The sequence below is a fragment of the Chiloscyllium plagiosum genome, unplaced genomic scaffold, assembly GCF_037043375.1.
Source record: "Chiloscyllium plagiosum isolate Xiang-an unplaced genomic scaffold, Cpla_swu_hap1 HiC_scaffold_1, whole genome shotgun sequence".
NCBI lineage: Eukaryota > Metazoa > Chordata > Chondrichthyes > Orectolobiformes > Hemiscylliidae > Chiloscyllium > Chiloscyllium plagiosum.
In genome coordinates this window covers 40,690,192-40,713,506 of record NW_028270139.1, presented here as the reverse complement: position 1 = coordinate 40,713,506, position 23,315 = coordinate 40,690,192, and the positions used below count along the sequence as shown (strand labels likewise).

General features: G+C 44.7%; 1 protein-coding gene across 1 annotated transcript; it reads right to left on the bottom strand.

Moving 5' to 3' along the window:
- Window positions 1–8,661: 8,661 nt before the first annotated feature.
- Window positions 8,662–22,466, bottom strand: ccng2 (cyclin G2). The gene is made up of 8 exons (XM_043695263.2): window positions 22,047–22,466; window positions 14,346–14,548; window positions 13,601–13,738; window positions 13,195–13,445; window positions 12,100–12,178; window positions 11,875–11,973; window positions 11,046–11,251; window positions 8,662–10,921 (listed from the first exon to the last, which is right to left on the bottom strand). The coding sequence occupies exons 2-8, from the start codon at window positions 14,478–14,480 to the stop codon at window positions 10,834–10,836; spliced, it is 996 nt and encodes a 331-aa protein (XP_043551198.1). The 5' UTR covers window positions 14,481–14,548; window positions 22,047–22,466; the 3' UTR covers window positions 8,662–10,833.
- Between the last annotated feature and the right edge of the window lie 849 nt (window positions 22,467–23,315).

Below are 23,315 nucleotides of genomic sequence, written 5' to 3'. Positions count from 1 at the left end.
GACCTTATAGAGGTTTACAAAATTATGAGGGGCATGGATAGGATAAATAGACAAAGTCTTTTCCCCGGGATTGGGGAGTCCAGAACTAGAGGGTATAGGTTTAGGTTTAGGGTGAGAGGGGAAAGATATAAAAGAGACCTAAGGGGCAACTTTTCATGCAGAGGGTGGTACGTGTATGGAATGAGCTGCCAGAGGATGTGGTGGAGGCTGGTACAATTGCAACATTTAAGGGGCATTTGGATGTGTATATGAATAGGAAGGGTTTGGAGGGATATGGGCCAGGTGCTGGCAGGTGGGACTAGATTGAGTTGGGATATCTGGTCGGCATGGACGGGTTGGACCAAAGGGTCTGTTTCCATCTCTATGACTCTAATTTAGAATCACTACATTTTAAGACATTATCATTGCAGAGACTTCTTTCGCCTTATTATTTATTTCAAAAATTGTTTTATAGTAAATGTTTAACTAAGTACAAACCACATTTAAACCTCCTTATGTTTAATTGCTTAGGTTCACTCAATGGTTACTGTAGAGTTTTTTTTAAAAGATACTGATTGCAAGCTCTTTGAGCCACAGAATAAGCAGATGTCCTCAGCCCATGGAGGTGGACTGAGGTTGGAAATTCACACAGGAAATAGAAACTTAAATTATTTTTTGCAATTCAATAGTTTTGAGCACACAACATGCGTGCTTGATTGGGCAACAATCTGCTGTGAAAAAGCAGAAGGAAGCAGGCTTACGTTGTTACTCTGTGGGTAGTGGGTTCCTGATCTTGATCAGGAGAAGCATTGGCTGGAATTCCCACAGTAAAAAACAATCAGTTCAAGGCCCTACACAGCAGCCTGACAGTCAACCAGCCTTTTGGCTGAGGAACTGTGCACAGTACATAAGAAATCTAAAACTGGGAGAAATATTACTGACAGTTGTGGAAATGTTACTGATAAAAGTGAAAAACTGAAGATAACAGTCCCTTATGATATAGTGTTAGTGCACATTCCAAGTACTCACAAAGTGCCATCTTGATATCAACTCCATTGTTACAGGAGCTAAAGTTGAATGTTTCTGCATAAACATGTTCCTACATCTCTGTCTGTTCCAGACTAACTTGCAGCTCTAGCCAATTGTCTGATGCTAAAGAGCAAGAATACAGTCATCTACCTAAGATGATCAGGCTGTATAATATTGAGGTCTAACGGGAGCAGGTGATGCAATGGAAAATGCATCTGACCAAGGATCAGGTGATTGAAGGTTTGAGACCTACCTGGCTTGAGTTTGCAAACTTCTAAATTGGCTGTGCTCCTGAAAATCAGAAATAACTCCTCAATGCCCATAGTACACCTTGTGGGTGTAGTAGTAATGTCCACTATGAATGGGAGGCCTGGGTTCAAGTCTCACCTGCTCCATGGGGGTGTAATAACATCTCTGAACAGGTTAAAGGTATCTATTGTCGGTTCAACAAGAGATAAATATCAGAGTGTAACAAATTCAAAATATAAGTCTATATACAATGATTGCCTGGACTCTTATGGAGGTCTGGATGTGGCCTATGTGGGATTTGTGGCAAAATCAAATGTGACATCCAAGGCCTTTCTTGACAATGGAAAGCATTTCGTGCCATTTTTTATGCTTTTGTCAAGCAAATGGCAAATTGCCAATTACAGAAAACTATAATTCATTAAATGCTGAACTTGGCTCTTTAATATTTAGTTTCCTATATTAGCAATTGTGTCAATGAAGCTAGATGTTGAGAAACCTCGAGGTGGAAATCAGAGTGGGTACCTGAACAATTCAGCTTGCAGCTTACTTTGAAGAAGCTCCAAGTTAGACATCAGGCACTAGAATGGGCACCAGCCACAGACAACCCACATCCATGGAGATTGGCATCTAGTATGTGCCAGTCTCTGAGAACTTCATGGTATATCTCAGATTCACTTGCAGGATGTTTTGGCATTTCAATGTTGCATCTTAGGCTGTAACTGATAACTATCATTCTAATGCTGCTGCAAGAACACTGATCAGGGACATGCACCCAGCTCATGGACTGGACCAGGATGCATCTCTGAGCTCTTTATGCATTGTTGTAATGCTCATTCACTGAAATAATGGATTTCTGTTCAATCCACCAGTATGTTAAAATGATCATTTAATTTGCTGTAGAAGCTGTCAAAGTACTGATGAAAAATGGCCCTTGTAGCAGCCTGCATCTAGGTAGATTGCCATGTTAACACTTTTTTGCACTGCTGGAGAACGATTACCCCATGGACATCATCAATCCTTGCGTGAACCAGGTGGGGTAGACATCTTTCTCCAAGCCTGTTCAAGAAAGGCAGCCACATTGGCTGATGCTAGCAAACTTGACTGAGGCAGGCAACTGGGGTTGAAAGCTAAAGGAGGCGCAACTCAGAAGGCCTTAATTTGTGGTTCTACTCTACTAAAACCTTCAGTGAGAAATTATTGGATGTGTACATTCTCCTATTTGTGATGAAAGGTCAGTGATTTGATAGTGTTTGAAATGTTGAATTTTGCAGCTACTTTTATGTGTTAAGTGTGACCACTGGCAGATGCGTGAGAGGTAATACAAATGTTGTGGAGGTAGTGTGCCATTGGTCGGTGTAATGAAGTGAGACATTGATGGCACATAAGATCACTGATGGGATACCTGGCATCCAGCTGTGTGTGATAGTTCCTTTTATTGATAATCTTACACATTCATAAGAGCTTGAACATTAACTGGACAATGGCACCTACCTGGCAGAGCACATCAGATCATTTATCCTCTTGCACATTGGAGCCAGGTTCCCTTGAGACACCAATGGCTACTGAATACCACTGCTACCTCTGTCTGTGTTGTTTTTGTCAGTCAGCCTCTTGTTGCCATCCCTAGGGAAAAGAATTTCCCTTTTCTCCTGGACATTCTTTTGGTATGTATCACTAAAGTGTGGCACTGTTTCTTGCCTGGTCTCTGACATCACCAAGGATGGATGATGTAATGAGCAGTGATTAAGTGTTGCTCCTGGGTTGAAGAGAGTGAAGTGCTGCCCAATAATTGCAGGAGAATCTCAGCAGGAACAGCTGTGGAGAGAAAGCAGTGTTCTGAAGAAGGGTCACGAAATCCGAAAAGTTACCACTGCTTTCTCTCCATTGATGCTGTCTGACTTGTTGGGTTTCTGCTCCAATTACTGTTTTTGTTGCCTTTTAAATAATGTCTGGCAAGGGACAGACCTTCCTTCCAGTCCATCACTATGATCTGACATTTCACCCACTTGAGAATATTTAATGAGCTAAAGTGAATGTAATTGTTTAGGATAACCCACTTGAATTGCAAATGGAAGTCCATCCCATGTTTCTGACTACTCTGCATTTAGTCTAAAAGAAATTATGCCCTTTATTGCCTCTCTTCCAACCTAGTTTACTGCATCAGGTGCTCCCGATGTGGTCTTCTCCACATCAGGGAGACCGAATGTAAACTTAGGGAATGGCTCACTGAGCATCGCAGTTGGGTCTGACCTGACCTCCCAGTCAGCACCTATTTCAACTCCCCCAACCACTCCCTTTCTGACATGACCATCCTTGGCCTTCTCCAGTGCCAAAACAAACCACAGCTCCTATTGGAGGAACAACACCTTATCTCCCACCTGGGCACCCTATAGCCTGAAGGAGTCATTGAGTTCTTCAATTTCAAATAACCTCCCTCCCACCAACCAGATTCATTCCTCCCTTTGACCAACTAAATCGTATCCTCTACCGGTCTTTACCTAACCCCACTCCACCATCCTGCCCCTGCCTCCCCCTTTATCTGCAGCTCCCCCCCACATCCACCCCCACTCCTGAAGAAGGGTTACTCCTGAAACGTTGACTTCTACACCTCCTGATGCTGCCTGGCTTGCTGTGTTCTTCGAGCATCCTACGTGTCTATTTTAAAACGAACACAGCTATAATGGACTCTCCCTTCCCTCTTTGATAATGTTAGTTTGTAGAACGATACAGGTTAACTTCACAAAAATTCCAACTGACTAATTATTTATTCTTTGAATCTTGCCCACAGTAGCAACAATTAGATTTTACTATTGTGCAATCAATATATGTTAAGCAGAAAATTATTTTGAATACTTGCACGATTCTCTTTCATTGACAAGTAATAACCTAATCCCCTCTGAATAGTGATCACTTACCAGAGGCTGTTTGCAGACAATTAAACAACTTAATGCTACAGCATGGTTTATTCATTGCATGGTGTTATTTTAATACAACTGTAGTTCAATAGCACATGTGCATTATTCCTATATTTCAACATGGTTACATTTCTAAGGTATTTCATCGGAGGTAAAATTCTTTACAATGTCCTGAGGTGATGAAAGGACTGTTACAAGTATTTGTTTTTGTTTTTATACAAAGGAGAATTTGTACAGCTGCCTAGAGTGCAGGCCACTCAGGCCCACCTCCATCCTGCCTGCTGAGGAGAAACCCCCTCTGCCATGTTAAATTTCCCTATCACACCAAGCAACTGGAACCAGAGTGAAAAATTGAATTTGGAAACCAGTGTTGCTACCGCATATGAATGATACAGCTCTTCTATGCTTCTCGCACCCATACATTTATTGATTCACCCATTAAAAATCCAAATTGCATTTTTTCTTGGAAATTACACATATACACCCAAACCTCATTTTCAAACAATTTAAAAGAAAAGATTTAATCCATGCTAGCAGTATAATCTAAACTCTGGGCCTTTACTTATTCCCCTATAGAAAATTCTGTCTTTAGGGGATTTTTTTTGTTTTATAGAAATGATTAGTAACTTTTCTGGCAGAATAATTATAAAGAGGAAAAAGAGCTAGATTTTTATTTGAGGATATAGAGAGGTGAGTACATTGTACCTTAAGGGTAAAAATATCTGTTTACTTACCAAAAATGTCCTCTTCATGGGAGATGCTGGCAAAGTTACACAAGTTATCTGTAGCAATAAATCAAAATGATAATTGGCAATTAACTGTAAGGATTGTACCTAGGTAGTCTCTACCCAAAATGACACTAAGTGGAATTTAAATTCTAATGAGCCTTGTTTCAGCACCTTGAGAAAGGTCTTACATAGGTCTAAGACAGTAATTGTAATTAACCAAATTGGTTAACACTGTGGACTTGTACATGAACTAATGGAGGTGAATAACCGCTGGTTCTGAGGTTACACCCCAGTTTTGATGCTTCTTTCAGACTTATGTATGTGTGCCTCAATGTGAGATTCAATCATCTCATAATCCTGCTGCTCCATGCCTCCAGTGAGTTTGAGAGTAAGCAATGTAGACCTAAGACTAGTATCCTAAACTCAAATAAAGGCAGTACAAAAATTCTGAAGACAGAATTGGCTGAAGTGAAAATAGAATAAAAGATATGACTGAATAAAAATATTGACAAGTATTTAAGGAGATATTTCAGAACTCAAAAGAAATATTCCATTGAGGGGAAAAAAAAGACTATGCGGAACCTATCAACAAAGACTGCATACTACTGGACCTGTGCCTCACAACACACTTCACATTCAACAACCAAATATATGAATAAATCAACAGCACACCCATGGGCTCACCCATCTCTGGACTCATAGCAGAAGTGGTAATGCAAAGGTTAGAACAAACAGTCTTACCGCAAATTCAACCCAAACTCTGGGTCAGATATGTGGATGACACCTTTGTAATCATTAAAAACAGAAGTAGAGAACACACACCAGATCATCAACTCCACACGCACAGGAATCCGATTCACTAGAGAGGAAGAAAAGAACAACCAAATACCATTCCTAGACATGATGGTACAGAGAACACCGAACGGAGATTTCACCACAAAGGTATACAGGAAAGTCACACACACAGACCAAGTCCTAAACTACGAAAGCAACCACCCCAACACACAAAAGAAGTTGCTTCAAGACACTGTTCAAAAAGGGCCACACCACACTGCAGTACACCAGAACTGCAAAAAGAGGAAGAAGAACACCTATACAATGTATTCACCAAAAACGGATATCCCCACAATTTCATCAACAGATGCCTAAGGGAAAGACAACGGAATGAGGACATGCCACAACCCAAAGGACTAGCCACACTACCATACATCAAAAACATTTCTGAACTGACAGCCAGACTACTGCGACCACTAGGACTCATAACAGCACACAAACCAACAGCCACTCTCAGACAACTCACCAGGATGAAGGACCCAATACCCAGCATGAGCAAAACCAATGTAGTGTTCAAAATCCCATGCAAGGACTGCACAAAACACTACATAGGACAAACAGGAAGACAGCTAACGGTCCGCATCCATGAACACCAACTAGCCACAAAATGACATGACCAGCTATCCTTAGTAGCCCCACACACAGATGACAAGCAACATGAATTCGACTGGGACAACGCTACTATTATAGGACAAGCCAAACAGAGAACAGCCAGGGAATTCCTAGAGGCATGGCACTCATCCACAAATTCAATCAATAAGCACATCGACCTGGACCCAATATACCGGCCACTGCAGCGGACAGCTGGAACTGACAACCGGAAGCGGCAGGTACAAATCACTACAAATGCCGGAGGAAAGATCACAGAAGCGCTTCACAGGAGGCTTCCAAGCACTGAGGATGTCACCTAGACAGGGTGACACAACACACATTCCCAGCTCGGCGAACAGAACCACAACAACGAGCACCCGAGCTACAAATCATCTCCCAAACTTTGAACTATGTGAAACCGCCATCACCATAAATTGTGGAAAGTAAGGATAGTATCAAATTAAAAGAAAACGCACACCACACTAAGGAGGTTAATGGCAGATCAATATTTTAGAAATCAGCAAAAAACAATAAAAACAAATTGACTGTTTATGGGAAAAAGCTATGTAAAATAGAAATTAAAAAAGGAGAATAATTAAAGTGAATGGTATTCTCAGAGGGTTAGAATGGGGAATCAATAATGGAAACACTATAATGGTGGAGGTATTGAAAAGGTACTTTTGCATCTATCTCCACTGCAATGACAGAAATTTAACAAGAATAATTGAAAACCAAAAGAGATAATAAGGATGGAACTTTAAACAATCACAAATCATTGGAAAAATGCTTTGGCAAACCTATTAACCCTAATGGTTAACATGTCCAATGGGCCTGATGGCTTTCAACCTGGTGTCCTAAAAGAAGTAGGCATATCGGCTTTGGCATTCCAAACATCCCTAGACTATAAAAAAGGGGGTAAAGCAGGAAATTTAGAAAATGACAATTGAAGCAAGTCAACACGTCTAGGTCTAGGAAAAAGGGAGAATAATGTTTGACTAGAGTTCTTTGAGGCAGTAACAAGCAAAGGTGGATAAAGAGGAACCTACAGATTTAGTGCATTTCCAAAAGATATTCAACAAGGTATCACACATCAAGGTTACCACATAGTAAATGTAACATGTTAGCACATAAGGATTGATTAGCCAACAGAAATCAGAGTAGGGATACTTATGAATTAGATGGAGGCAGCCATTTGGCCACTCTTAGCTGCTGTACCATTTAATAAGATTACTGATGATTATAATGTCAGGCCCTCATTTTCACCTATTTCTGATACTTTCATCCCCTTGCTTACCAATAATCACTCAACGTCTGTCTTAAAAACATTCAAACATTTGCTTCCATCACCTTTGTGGAAGGTATTTCCAAAGTCTCATGACCCTCAGAGGGAAAATCTCAACTCAAAATCAGCAGCACCTTGACGGGGAAAGGTGAGAGTGAAGGGGGGGGGGTGGGGAAACAGAGAGGGAGCAGAAAGGGTGGTGGGAAGGGAGCAGAGAGGGTGGTGGTGGAGGGGGAATACAGAGAGGGTGGCAGAGAAAGAGGACAATGGGGGAGGTGAAGATTGGGGGAGAAAGCAAAAGAGGAAGCGATAGAGGGAGTGGGTGAAATAGAGGTTTCATTCCAACACCACTTGAATGGATAATCAATTGATATTCTTTTGCAGGTCCTAAGTGATTAGGTGGATTTTCAGTTTGAGTATACAGGAAAATGCAAACCTGTCCTCTTTGGCAGGGAGTAGAAAATGCATACATTTGAATAAAAGATAGACTACATGGTCATGGTACAAGGATTCACAAAACATTAGTATGTGGGTAAAGAAAATGATTAAGGCAAATTAAATGTTGGTAGTTTTTGCAAGGGGAAATGAAATTGACAAGAAGGGAAATGCTGCTGCAGTTGGAAAGCTCTTCAGATGAAAATCACAGCTTGAGTGCAATTTTGGTTTCTTACTTAAAAGGATATAATTGTAATTGAAGTAGCTCAGGCAAGATTTATTCAGAAATCTGAATTAGAAAAAGGTTGTTAAAGGGAAAAAAAAAGTGACCTTTGCTTTTTAATTCTTCCAAAAATTAATCTAAAATAAAATGCATACCATTCATTGAGGGGATTTGACAGTGTGCATATCAAGAGATAGAGGGAAGACTGGGAAAGAGCCTTTAAGTATGTGGAATTCTCTTCCTAAAAGTAATGAAAGCAGATCCATCTAAACTGTATTCAAGGTCAGTCAAGTTTGATTCTCTTGTTGATTAAAAATCTAAGGTAAATCAGTTAATGAGATTTACATTAACATTTTGGCAAACAAGCATTGTTTGGAACTTCTGAACAAAATTAAATAGATTTCAAAAGAGTCTTTATTTATTCTACCTTGGTAGGTAGAAGGTTTCAGAGTGATATATTTTACAATATGTACAAATTGAAAATATACAATAAGTTAATATCTACAGGGAACTTGTTCACAACGTCAAAGAATCAGACAGACAGTGCTACATAATACTTTTCATAAGTGCATTGGTTGCTTTCATACCTGAATAAAAAAGGGAAAAATAAGTGCACTTGTTTCCTATACATTTAAGTTAAATTATGTACATTTGTTTGTAAATGAGGATTTCTCCTTCATACATTGCTGCTGCAGAGGTTCTGAAAACAACTTTTACTTCATACCAAAAAAAGCTAGGAGCAAGCATGGTCATTGATCAAACATCAACAGTACATAGTAATCATTCTCAAAAATATCCGATTGGCACATGAAACAGCCATTAGGTTGTACAAAAACAAGTTGCTATACCAAAGGCTCAGTTTGAGGTAATTGTTGCTAAAAGTACAGTGGTTTTAAAGTACTATCTGAAATAGCTGTAACATTTGCAAGTTAAAAAAGAACACTTCCTCCAGTTGGCACTTTTGTCCTTTCAAAAAAAAATTGTAGTTTAACATTAGCAAAATGTATGCCTAACCTGACCAATCTGATCTGAACACTCTCCAAACAGCTGGAATGACAAGCGTGAAAAGTTGTTAACAGCATTCTCCTGTCTACCACATCTGCTACTACCACATGGTTTGTGAAAAGTGCAGATGGAGAGAGCAAGAGAGTGAGTGAGTGAGCGAGTAAGCTGTGATGTGCAGGAAGTATGATTGATGAGGAGTTAAATTCAACATTGGAAACGGACACTGTATGGGAATTCCCGTAGTCAAGGTTTACAGTGTACTCCTAAATTTGATGTTACTTCACTCAAAAATGATTGGTTCTACAAAAATGGAATCTGCACAGCAACAAAAAAAACCCTTTCCTATAACATTGACTTAAAATGATTTGATAACTCAAATTTTGAAGCAAAAATGAGCTTTTAAAAAAAAAATGTCATCCTATTATAGTAGGTATGGATTAGCAATTTAAAAGTGAAAAGAATAGGAATGCATTCAATAATATTCACAAAACATCACCCATTCACTAACACTCTAAACTGGCATTTACAACAATACATTAATAAAGGTTTTAATTTCCAGATATTTCAAGACTGATTTCAAATTGTGTGATTTTTGATAAGACATTGTTATCTGCAATCATTTTAAAAAGAGATGTATGATTAAATACCTAAAATACTCCTTTGACATTTGCCTTAGCTTATTAGGGTTCATAAGTTATTAATTTACTGATGCTGCACTTCCATCCAGTAGATCCAAATACCTGTGCTCCTTCAGCATGCACGACAATTTATCTTCATGTCATTATCAATGGATGTGGACAGCATGCAATGTTCTACTTCGAAACTTATAGTCAAAAGTAGAATTTTTGGTTAACTTGCAGGAAACTTGACTGGTTTCACCATAATTGCTGCATTTTACAGCGTATCTATTAACCATGTGATTTTTAGAAATCAGATAATAGTAAATCAGAAATGCTGTGGGTTATCTAGTCAAGCTGTGTATGAATGTCCTGAAGGAATTTAAGTCAGTGCTTTCCGTTTTTGAATCTTAGAATATCAGATTTTCATATCTAAAATAAAGCTTAAAATGATGCCATAATATTTATATTACCATATCTTGCAAATAAAATTCCATGCTAATAAAACTATATCCAACAAGTAGAAGATTCGATTAAGTCCAGACCAACAGTTAATGGTTTACAGTATAGCTTTACATTAACAATAAACAATCAATCATTGTCTAAGCAGTATTGAAGGGCATCACCTCATTGAACTGAAGACAGAGCAACGTTTTAAAATCAGCACAACATAAAAGTTACCAGGGAGAATAATGCCAAACTATAAGTATGAGGGGATGAGGCTGCAAGACCTCTAGACTGATGTAGATAATCTACAGTAGAACTTTAGAAACATTGTTACAATTCAATCCCTATTTAGCATAAAAATTCAAAAGCTGCTTCACTAAAACAAAAACAAATCGGAACCAAGTTTAAAAAAAAACAGAATACATGTGCAAAGATGAGTTACAGGTTTGGAGATGTTGAGTGAAAACCGAAATTTTGCCACTTGGACTGGTGCAAGAGATCAAGAGAAGAATTCACTTTCTGTATGACTCTGTGGAGAGCTACTCAGACCATCTTCACCACAGCTCATTTCTTCACATGAATCCTCACTTTAAAAACAAAAAAAAGAACAATTTTGAAAATCCAAATAAAAGCTAACTGTATGTTATTACTTACTGAAATGAATTTTTAAATACAAAAATCTTTCAATATCAGGAAACCACAGTAATTTACCTTTCAGTTTCAGTGAAGCAGACAGCTTCTGGGATAGTTGGCAATTCAGGGACACTATAATAACTATTCTGTAAGTGACGGGCTGTACGCCTTGAAACAATCCACACTAGCTTCTTGTTATCAGGCTTGCAGCATTCAGGTGAAGAGTAGTCAGCCAGACATTTGGACACCAGTTCACGCCAGTATGCCAAGTCATACTGGCTAATCTAAAAGACATGATCATTATTATTACTACTACAAGATTATAGTGCATTTCATTGGAAATGCTCACTAAACTTCCTATGTAGTACCATTAGTTTACACATTAAAATCAGAGCACACAGACGTTTACTCCTCCTAAACAAATTGAAGTGTACTCCAGAATCCACTCTAATTAAAGTATACTACATAGTTGGGTCCAAATGGTCGATGAAATGTGGTTCAATAAATAGCTAATACTTAACAAAATTGACTGAAACAGGATCGACTGAAACAGCTAGGTTTCATGTAAAATGTGATTGTTTTTTGTTTTGTTGAGGATGTGTTGTAAATGCAAGTCACTGCTTAAGCATATTGTGTTCAATTTCCTTAGACATAGTCAAGCATATATAAATATGCAATACCATAACCTTAAATCAGCTTACTATGATTGTCACAATGAAATCTGCAAATGCAATGGTGTGTGGGAAGAAATATTATTTATCACCTCTTCTTGCTTAGCTCCTTCCATGTCTATCCTAACATTTTATACAGCATATCAAAATGGTAGTGCTTTAAATGTAGAAACTATGCTGGCATTGTGAAAGAAGAGTAGTTTTTTTGGAAAAAAAACAGCTTCCTATATACCCACTTTGGAATGTTTTTGAACACGCAGTATAATTTCAAACAAGTCACCGGATTTCAAGTTTTCAACTTCGAGGGTCAGAAGGGACAAGGCCAATACAGATGGCTGCAAAAGCAAAAATGAATTTCACACTAAAGTTCATTCCATAGCACAACAGAAGTCATTTAAAATAAACTCAGAACAAGGCCCACACATAACTGTTATAACACTATAAAATGCAATCAAGCTTACTTTAGCTCTGGAAAAAACAAATCGGCAGCAGCAAGCTTTCAGCTGTGCTTCCAGCCTATCAAGAATCAGAAATTCTTTCCTAAGGGAACAAAAAAAAATTAGTGCAAAAATTAACAGAACAATTCAATCCTAAGTCTTTGCTTTTGGGTTTGTGGTGATGTCATTTCCTGTTCGTTTTCTGAGGGGTTAATAGATGGTATCTAGATCTATGTGCTTGTTTATAGCGTAGTGGTTGGAGTGCCAGGCCTCTAGGAATTCTCTGGCATGTCTTTGCTTAGCCTGTCCCAGGATAGATATGTTGTCCCAGTCGAAATGGTGGTTTTTTTCTCCTCTGTGTGTAAGGCTACGAGGGAGAGAGGGCCATGTCTTTTGTGGCTAGCTGGTGTCTGTGTATCCTGGTGGCTAACTTTCTTCCTGTTTATCCTACGTAGTGTTTGTGGCACTCCAACCACAACGCCATAAACAAACACATAGATCTAGATACCATCTATCAACCCCTCAGAAAAACGAACAGGAAGTGACATTACCACAAACCCCAGGAACCCCATCCAGGACAAACATATAGAGAGCAGGAGACAACAGCTTCGCTTTACTTGGGAGGTCGCCACTGATGATGTTACCTAGCCAGGTAATGAAACGTCTGGATATCAAACCTACACCCTAAATGATCCTCAATAGGAAGGGAATGCCTTAATTACAAAAAAGTTAAACAGGTGAAGACTCTACTCATTGGGATTTAGAAGAAGTAGATATGATCTTTATGTCATAGAGATGTACAGCATAAAACAGACCCTTCGGTCCAACCTGTCCATGCCGACCAGATATCCCAACCCAATCTAGGGCAGGAAAGTGGACATGGAACATGTTGGACCAGCCGTGATCATATTAATAGTGGAACAAGATTTCAGGACCAACTGGGCTACTCCAGTTCCTACTTCTTGTAGCCTTAAAACAGCATTGGACTTTAAACTTTTGAAACAAAAACAAGGACTACAACAATGCTTTTTTTAAAAAAAAAGCAAGAAAAGCATTAAGAAAATTAAAATTTACCTGCGCATTATAAAACTTTCCTATAATTAATGCTCATATACTTACCCATTAATTACATGGCAGTGTGCCAGGGCATGATACAGGTGTAAAAAATCCAAGGCGGTGACAGCCTTAAATTCCCCATTCAGTTTTTCATTGACAATTTTTTCCATCCGCTTAAGGTCAGACACTGTAAACTTACAGTGGCTGATACGGAGGAGATCATGGGCAGAAGGGATATTACATTCTTCCTCAATGGTCTTAGCTGCTAGATGGAAGACACTTAATCCAAGGCAAGGCAGATGTCTTGGTCGCACCTACAAATGTAGCACAAAAAAAAGGACAGGTGAGTTCAAGTAATCTTCTAAAAAAAAATGAAAGTACGATAAAATTTTGAAATTATTGTGTGGCAGTTAAAAAATTTTAGTCATTCACATATTAAAACAATGCAGAAATTATTTGCAATTCTAACCTTCATAATTGACAAAAATCTGTCCAGTAGGTTAATCGCTAAAACAAAAGTTTCAGTACTGCAGCCAAAGAATCTGGTCAAACTCCGGAGATCTTCCACTTTAGCATCTCTTAACTTTGGGGAGATGCAATCATCATTCTGCAAATCAGAACATGAAAAGGTTTTCAATTCTCTTCCTTGTGATTCAAACACACAATCAGATCAGACAAACAATTAAAATTTAAAAATTCAGTGACACTTTTAAGTCGAGTTGAATGGAGTTAAATGCAGCACTGAAGTGGTAATTTTGCTAACAGAGCAATAACTATTGAGTATACATAGATTCTAAGCTTTGATGTTGTAGAAAGCAACAGAAAAAGTTAACAGAAGCCAGGGTGAATACAATGGTTAGTGAAGCAATTGTATAAGTGCTGAATACATTTCCATTTATAAAAACACATTCAATCTTACACCAAATTTGGTGTTTGTTTTGAAGTTTTAAGCTGGTGTTATATTGCAAATAAAATGGCGAAAAAAATCTTGCTCAAAAACATTGGAATTGTAAAGATGCACCTTCCATCCCCTTCATAGTACATAGTCTAACAAAATATCCCCAACTCACAAAACAAAGATGAACATCTTAGATTTAATATTTATAGGGAAAATAATTCTAATCTATCTTAACCTGTCTCAAATAGATTTTAAAAACTCATCAGGTTAGTAAATAAATTTTAAATTGCTTCTTCCAAATCTAAATATTTCTTACCTCCAAAGATGCTTCAATTGCAAGGAGTCCACTGGCCCTTGGTAGAAATTTGGATTCTTGTTCCAAGTACTGATTTATTTGTTTCAATAGCTTATGGGCTTCATTGTTGTGTTCATAAGATGCCAAGTCTTTCATCTTTAAACAAAGATGAATGGTTAGAATACTTTAGTATTTAAACCAACTGTGCCTTTTTTGAACAACACCTAGGAGATGGCAGAAATAAATCATTAAAAATTCAAACATATGAGTTTTCTTTCAGTATAGCACAATTACTCAGTAACCAACCGGGCCACAGGAACCAGAAATAGCCCTCGCTGAGCCAAATGAAACAAGCCATTAAGCTACAACTACGGCTGTACTAGACATTGGTTAGGCCACTGTTGGAATATTGCACGTATTTCTGGTCTCCTTTCTATCGGAAAAATGTTGTGAAACTTGAAAGGGTTCAGAAAAGATCTACTAGTGTTGCCAGGATTGGAGATTTGAGCTATAGAGAGGCTGAACAGGCTGGGACTGTTTTCCCTGGAGCATCGGAGGTTGAGGGGTGACCTTACAAAATCATGAGAGGCATGGATAGGATAAATAGACAAAGTCTTTTCCCTGGGGTCAGGAAGTCCAGAACTAGAGGGGATAGGTTTAGGGCGAGAGGGGAAAGATATAAAAGAGACCTAAGGGACAACGTTTTCACGCAGAGAGTGGTATGTGTATGGAATGAGCTGCCAGAGGAAGTGGTGGAGGCTAAAACTATTGAAACATTTAAAAGGCATTTGGATGGGTATATGAATAGGAAGGGTTTGGAGAGATATGGGCCGGGTGCTGGCAGGTGGGACTAGATTGGGTTGTGATATCTGGTCGGCATGGACGGGTTGGGCCGAAAGGTCTGTTTCCATGTTGTACATCTCTATGACTGTGCAGTTAAAGGTGTTGCAATTCACCCAAGTCTTCTTAACCCTGTTTGCTATAACAAGCAAAACAACCAGGTCAGATTCCCTCCACCTCCCACCACCAGTGTAAACAGACAGAGACCACCACCAGTGTAAACAGACAGAGACCACCACCAGTGTAAACAGACAGAGCCCACCACCTCCCACCACCAGTGTAAACAGACAGAGACCACCACCAGTGTAAACAGAAACCACCACCCCTCCCCCCCACCAGTGTAAACAGGCAGAGACCACCACCCCCTCTCACCAGTGTAAACAGACAGAGACCACCACCCCCTCCCCTCCCCCTTCTACCAGTGTAAACAGACAGAGACCACCATCCCCTCCCCCCACACCAGTGTAAACAGACAGAGACCACCATCCCCTCCCCCTCCCACAAGTGTAAACAGACAGAGACCACCACCAGTGTAAACAGACAGAGAACACCGCCAGTGTAAACAGACAGAGACCACCGCCCCCTCCCCCCCCACCAGTGTAAACAGACAGAGACCACCATCCCCTCCCCCTCCCACCAGTGTAAACAGACAGAGACCACCATCCCCTCCCTCTCCCACCAGTGTAAACAGACAGAGACCACCATCCCCTCCCCCCCCACCAGTGTAAACAGACAGAGACCACCAACCCCTCCCCCCGCACCAGTGTAAACAGGCAGAGACCACCATCCCCTTCCCCTCCCACCAGTGTAAACAGACAGGGACCACCACCAGTGTAAACAGAGACCACCACCCCCTCCCCTCACCAGTGTAAACAGAAACCACCACCCCCTCCCCCCCACCAGTGTAAACAGACAGAGACCACCACCAGTGTAAACAGAGACCACCACCCCCTACCCTCACCAGTGTAAACAGAAACCACCACCCCCTCCCCCCCACCAGTGTAAACAGACAGAGACCACCACCCCCTCCCCCCCCATCAGTGTAAACAGACAGAGACCACCACCAGTGTAAACAGGCAGAGACCACCACCCCCTCCCACCAGTGTAAACAGACAGAGACCACCACCCCCTCCCCCCCACACCAGTGTAAACAGACAGAGACCACCATCCCCTTCCCCCACACCAGTGTAAACAGACAGAGACCACCATCCCCTCCCCCTCCCAACAGTGTAAACAGACAGAGACCACCACCAGTGTAAACAGACAGAGACCACCACCCCCTCCCCCCAACACCAGTGTAAACAGACAGAGACCACCACCAGTTTAAACACACAGAGACCACCATCCCCTCCCCCTCCCACCAGTGTAAACAGACAGAGACCAACACCCCCTCCCCCCCACACCAGTGTAAACAGACAGAGACCAACAACCCCTCCCCCTCCCACCAGTGTAAACAGATAGAGACCACCATCCCCTCCCCCCCCACCAGTGTAAACAGACAGAGACCACCATCCCCTCCCCCACCCACCAGTGTAAACAGACAGAGACCACCATCCCCTCCCCCCCCACCAGTGTAAACAGACAGAGACCACCATCCCCTCCCCCACCCACCAGTGTAAACAGACAGAGACCACCACCCCCTCCCCCCACCAGTGTAAACAGAGACCACCAAACCCCTCCCCCCTCACCAGTGTAAACAGACAGAGACCACCACCCCCTCCCACCAGTGTAAACAGACAGAGACCACCACCCCTCCCCCCCACACCAGTGTAAACAGACAGAGACCACCACCCCTCCCCCCCACACCAGTGTAAACAGACAGAGACCATCCCCTCCCACCAGTGTAAACAGACAGAGACCACCACCCCCTCCCCCCCAACAGCGTAAACAGACAGAGACCACCATCCCCTCCCCCCCACACCAGTGTAAACAGACAGAGACCACCACCCCCTCCCCCCCACACCAGTGAAAACAGACAGAGACCACCACCCCCTCCCCCCCACACCAGTGAAAACACAGAGACCACCATCCCCTCCCCCTCCCACCAGTGTAAACAGAGAGACCACCATCCCCTCCCCCTCCCACCAGTGTAAACAGACAGAGACCACCATCCCCTCCCCCTCCCACCAGTGTAAACAGACAGAGACCACCACCCCCTCCCCCCCACACCAGTGTAAACAGACAGAGACCACCACCCCCTCCCCCTCCCACCAGTGTAAACAGAGAGACCACCATCCCCTCCCCCTCCCACCAGTGTAAACAGACAGAGACCACCATCCCCTCCCCCCCACACCAGTGTAAACAGACAGAGACCACCATCCCCTCCCCCTCCCACCAGTGTAAACAGACAGAGACCACCATCCCCTCCCCCTCCCACCAGTGTAAACAGAGAGACCACCATCCCCTCCCCCCCCCACCAGTGTAAACAGACAGAGAGCACCACCCCCTCCCCCTCCCACCAGTGTAAACAGACAGAGACCACCATCACCTCCCCCCCCACCAGTGTAAATAGAGACCACCACCCCTCCCCCCCACAGCAGTGTAAACAGACAGAGACCAACATCCCCTTCCCCCACACCAGTGTAAACAGACAGAGACCACCATCCCCTCCCTCTCCCAACAGTGTAAACAGACAGGGACCACCATCCCCTCCCCCCCACCAGTGTAAACAGACAACCATCCCCTCCCCCTCCCACCAGTGTAAACAGACAGAGACCACCACCCCCACCCCCCTACCAGTGTAAACAGACAGAGACCACCACCCCTCCCCCTCCCACCAGTGTAAACAGACAGAGACCACCACCCCCACCACCCCACCAGTGTAAACAGACAGAGACCACCACCCCTCCCCCCCCACCAGTGTAAACAGACAGAGACCACCACCCCCACCCCCCCACCAGTGTAAACAGACAGAGTCCACCACCCCCTCCCCTCCCACCAGTGTAAACAGACAGAGACCACCACCCCCTCCCCCCCCACCAGTGTAAACAGACAGAGACCACCAGCCCCTCCCCCCCACCAGTGTAAACAGACAGAGACCACCACCCCTCCCCCCCACCAGAGTAAACAGACAACCATCCCCTCCCCTGCCACCAGTGTAAACAGACAGAGACCACCATCCCTTCCCCTACCACCAGTGTAAACAGGCAGAGACCACCATCCCCTCCCCCCCCACCAGTGGAAACAGACAGAGACCACCACCCCCACCCCCCCACCAGTTTAAACCACCCCTCCCCCCCACCAGTGTAAACAGAGACCACCACCCCTCCCACTCCCACCAGTGTAAACAGACAGAGACCACTATCCCCTCCCCCCCACACCAGTGTAAACAGACAGAGACCACCACCCCCTCCCCCCCACCAGTGTAAACAGACAGAGACCACCACCCCTCCCCCCCACCAGTGTAAACAGACAGAGACCACCACCCCCTCCCCCCCACCAGTGTAAACAGACAGAGACCACCACCCCTCCCCCCCACCAGTGTAAACAGACAGAGACCACCACCCCTCCCCCCCACCAGTGTAAACAGACAACCACCCCCTCCCCCCCACCAGTGTAAACAGACAGAGACCACCACCCCTCCCCCCCCACCAGTGTAAACAGACAGAGACCACCACCCCCTCCCCCCCCACCAGTGTAAATAGACAGAGTCCACCACCCCCTCCCCTCCCACCAGTGTAAACAGACAGAGTCCACCACCCCCTCCCCTCCCACCAGTGTAAACAGACAGAGACCACCACCCCTCCCCCCCACCAGAGTAAACAGACAACCATCCCCTCCCCTGCCACCAGTGTAAACAGACAGAGACCACCATCCCTTCCCCTACCACCAGTGTAAACAGGCAGAGACCACCACCCCCCCCCCCCCACCAGTGTATACAGACAGAGACCACCATCCCCTCCCCCCCCACCAGTGGAAACAGACAGAGACCACCACCCCCACCCCCCCACCAGTTTAAACCACCCCTCCCCCCCACCAGTGTAAACAGAGACCACCACCCCTCCCCCTCCCACCAGTGTAAACAGACAGAGACCACTATCCCCTCCCCCCCACACCAGTGTAAACAGACAGAGACCACCACCCCCTCCCCCCCACCAGTGTAAACAGACAGAGACCACCACCCCTCCCCCCCACCAGTGTAAACAGACAGAGACCACCACCCCCTCCCCCCCACCAGTGTAAACAGACAGAGACCACCACCCCTCCCCCCCACCAGTGTAAACAGACAGAGACCACCACCCCTCCCCCCCACCAGTGTAAACAGACAACCACCCCCTCCCCCCCACCAGTGTAAACAGACAGAGACCACCATCCCCTCCCCTCCCACCGGTGTAAACAGACAGAGACCACCACCAGTGGAAACAGACAGAGACCACCACCCCTCCCCCCCACCAGTGTAAACAGACAGAGACCACCATCCCCCCCCGTGTAAACAGACAGAGACCACCATCCCCTCCCCCCCCACCAGTGTAAACAGACAGAGACCACCATCCCCTCCCCCCCCCCACCAGTGTAAACAGACAGAGACCACCATCCCCTCCCCCCCACCAGTGTAAACAGACAGAGACCACCATCCCCTCCCCCCCACCAGTGTAAACAGACAGAGACCACCACCAGTGTAAACAGACAGAGACCACCACCCCTCCCCCCCACACCAGTGTAAACAGACAGAGACCACCATCCCCTCCCCCCCACCAGCGTAAACAGACAGAGACCACCATCCCCTCCCCCCCCACCAGTGTAAACAGACAGAGACCACCATCCCCTCCCCCCCCACCAGTGTAAACAGACAGAGACCACCATCCCCTCCCCCCCACCAGTGTAAACAGACAGAGACCACCACCAGTGTAAACAGACAGAGACCACCCATCCCCTTCCCCCCCACCAGTGTAAACAGACAGAGACCACCATCCACTCCCCCCCACCAGTGTAAACAGACAGAGACCACCACCAGTGTAAACAGACAGAGACCACCCATCCCCTTCCCCCCCACCAGTGTAAACAGACAGAGACCACCATCCCCTCCCCCCACACCAGTGTAAACAGACAGAGACCACCACCAGTGTAAACAGACAGAGACCACCATCCCCTCCCCCCCACACCAGTGTAAACAGACAGAGACCACTACCAGTGTAAACAGACAGAGACCACCATCCCCTCCCCCCCACACCAGTGTAAACAGACAGAGACCACCACCAGTGTAAACAGACAGAGACCACCATCCCCTCCCCCCCCACCAGTGTAAACAGACAGAGACCACCACCAGTGTAAACAGACAGAGACCACCATCCCCTCCCCCCCCCACCAGTGTAAACAGACAGAGACCACCATCCCCTCACCCCCCAGTGTAAACAGACAGAGACCACCATCCCCTCACCCCCCAGTGTAAACAGACAGAGACCACCATCCCCTCCCCCCCACCAGTGTAAACAGACAGAGACCACCATCCCCTCCCCCCCACCAGTGTAAACAGACAGAGACCACCATCCCCTCCCCCCCACCAGTGTAAACAGACAGAGACCACCACCCCTCCCCCCCCCACCAGTGTAAACAGACAGAGACCACCACCCCTCCCCCCCCCCACCAGTGTAAACAGACAGAGACCACCACCAGTGTAAACAGACAGAGACCACCACCCCTCCCCCCCACACCAGTGTAAACAGAGAGACCACCACCCCTCCCCCCCACCAGTGTAAACAGACAGAGACCACCATCCCCTCCCCCCCAGTGTAAACAGACAGAGACCACCACCCCCTCCCCCCCACACCAGTGTAAACAGACAGAGACCACCATCCCCTCCCCCCCCACCAGTGTAAACAGACAGAGACCACCACCCCCTCCCCCCCCCCACCAGTGTAAACAGACAGAGACCACCATCCCCTCCCCCCCCACCAGTGTAAACAGACAGAGACCACCATCCCCTCCCCCCCCACCAGTGTAAACAGACAGAGACCACCATCCCCTCCCCCCCCACCAGTGTAAACAGACAGAGACCACCATCCCCTCCCCCCCCCACCAGTGTAAACAGACAGAGACCACCACCAGTGTAAACAGACAGAGACACCACCCCTCCCCCCCACACCAGTGTAAACAGACAGAGACCACCATCCCCTCCCCCCCACACCAGTGTAAACAGACAGAGACCACCACCAGTGTAAACAGACAGAGACCACCATCCCCTCCCCCCCACACCAGTGTAAACAGACAGAGACCACCACCAGTGTAAACAGACAGAGACCACCATCCCCTCCCCCCCACACCAGTGTAAACAGACAGAGACCACCACCAGTGTAAACAGACAGAGACCACCACCCCCCCACCAGTGTAAACAGACAGAGACCACCACCCCCCCACCAGTGTAAACAGACAGAGACCACCCCCCCCCCACCAGTGTAAACAGACAGAGACCACCCCCCCCCCACCAGTGTAAACAGACAGAGACCACCCCCCCCCCACCAGTGTAAACAGACAGAGACCACCACCCCCCCACCAGTGTAAACAGACAGAGACCACCACCCCCCCACCAGTGTAAACAGACAGAGACCACCACCCCCCCACCAGTGTAAACAGACAGAGACCACCACCCCCCCACCAGTGTAAACAGACAGAGACCACCACCCCCCCACCAGTGTAAACAGACAGAGACCACCACCCCCCCACCAGTGTAAACAGACAGAGACCACCACCCCCCCACCAGTGTAAACAGACAGAGACCACCATCCCCTCCCCCCCCACCAGTGTAAAAAGACAGAGACCACCACCCCCCCACCAGTGTAAACAGACAGAGACCACCATCCCCTCCCCCCCCACCAGTGTAAACAGACAGAGACCACCACCCCCCCACCAGTGTAAACAGACAGAGTTGCTCGTATTTTAACTCACGGTTTTATCGGTTTATCCAGCTCTCGGATGTGGTTAAAATCCGGGACCAGAGTGAATGGAACTATCACCGGTCACACAATCTCTTTCTCTCCCCCACTTTGTTCCCTCCCTTGATCTCCTATCCCTTTCTCTCGGTCGTCTCTCCTATCCCCACTCTTTAGTTTTATTCTTTCGCTTTCTGTGTGTCTGTCCACAAACTCTGATTACTTATTCCTTATTCAGCTCTCTCTCTCTGTTCTGTTTTTCTTTCTCTCTGTTCGATCTTGATTATTTACTGACGGCGATGACATCACCGCAGCGGAGGATTTTTTGTTCCTGTGTAAAATAACGAAGAAGTTCCTTTCTTCTTTTCCACACTCTCCGATTTATCAAAGACCTCCCCGCTCACGGGGGCAGTTTCCTATAAGTACAGCAGTTTGGATGTTTGGACGATTATTAATATTTCGGTATTAAGATGAAAATCGGTTTTGTTTATTTGGGTGGGGCGGATGGACATTCTATTCACCTCCAATCATTCGGTCGTCACAGTTAAATGTCCAATTCTGATTGGTCCGTTCGAAAAGTCCGCCCAAAATGGGGTGGTATGATTGGTCCTTCATCCCGAAGCTGCTTATTTGACGTTAACCATCCTCCGTTTCCCATTGGCTGAATATAGAAAAGGCATGACTGTGAATGGTGGATGGTGGTAGAAACGTTGACTGATGATTGGTGGAAACGGCATTTAAACATTTTGTTGTTGTTGAGCAGATTTCAATTCTGCAAGTTGAGATCTGAAAGTACATCTCACGCAGAGACATATATGACAAACATATGCAGATTTCATAACATCTTAATCTAGATTTTGAAATGGTGTTTCCTAAGGCTTAGAGTTATCGTGGATAATGGATACTATCTATTCATTTATAATATTGAACTCAATATCAATAACAAAAACAGTAGTTGATGGAAAAGCTCAGCAGGCCTGGCAATATCTGTGAAGAAAAATCAAAATTAACGTTCCTCATAACCGTTCCTCAAGATGCTTGACAACAACCCACTTGATTAGTACCACATCTTCAACAGGCCACTGAGTTATGGTAGTGCATCTTGCATTTTGTACAGTTCATACTGTTATACTGTGTGACAGTGGTGAAAGGAGTAAATATGGAATGTTTTGTCAAGCAAGTGGGCTGCAATTTCCTAGTTGGTATCAAGGCAAGTGGGAATAGTTCAATCACACTCCTGATTTTTGTTTTATAGATGCTAGACATGTTTTGGGCAGAATTCTTG

Excerpts from the sequence above, each read along its gene's own strand:
- ccng2 (XM_043695263.2), bottom strand. The coding sequence starts at position 14,480 with ATGAAAGACTTGGCATCTTATGAACACAACAATGAAGCCCATAAGCTA. Across the intron at positions 12,179-13,194 it reads CACTGCCATGTAATTAATGG|GAAAGAATTTCTGATTCTTG; the intron begins GTAAGTATATGA and ends TTGTTCCCTTAG. Across the intron at positions 11,252-11,874 it reads GTGTTCAAAAACATTCCAAA|ATTAGCCAGTATGACTTGGC; the intron begins GTGGGTATATAG and ends CATGTCTTTTAG.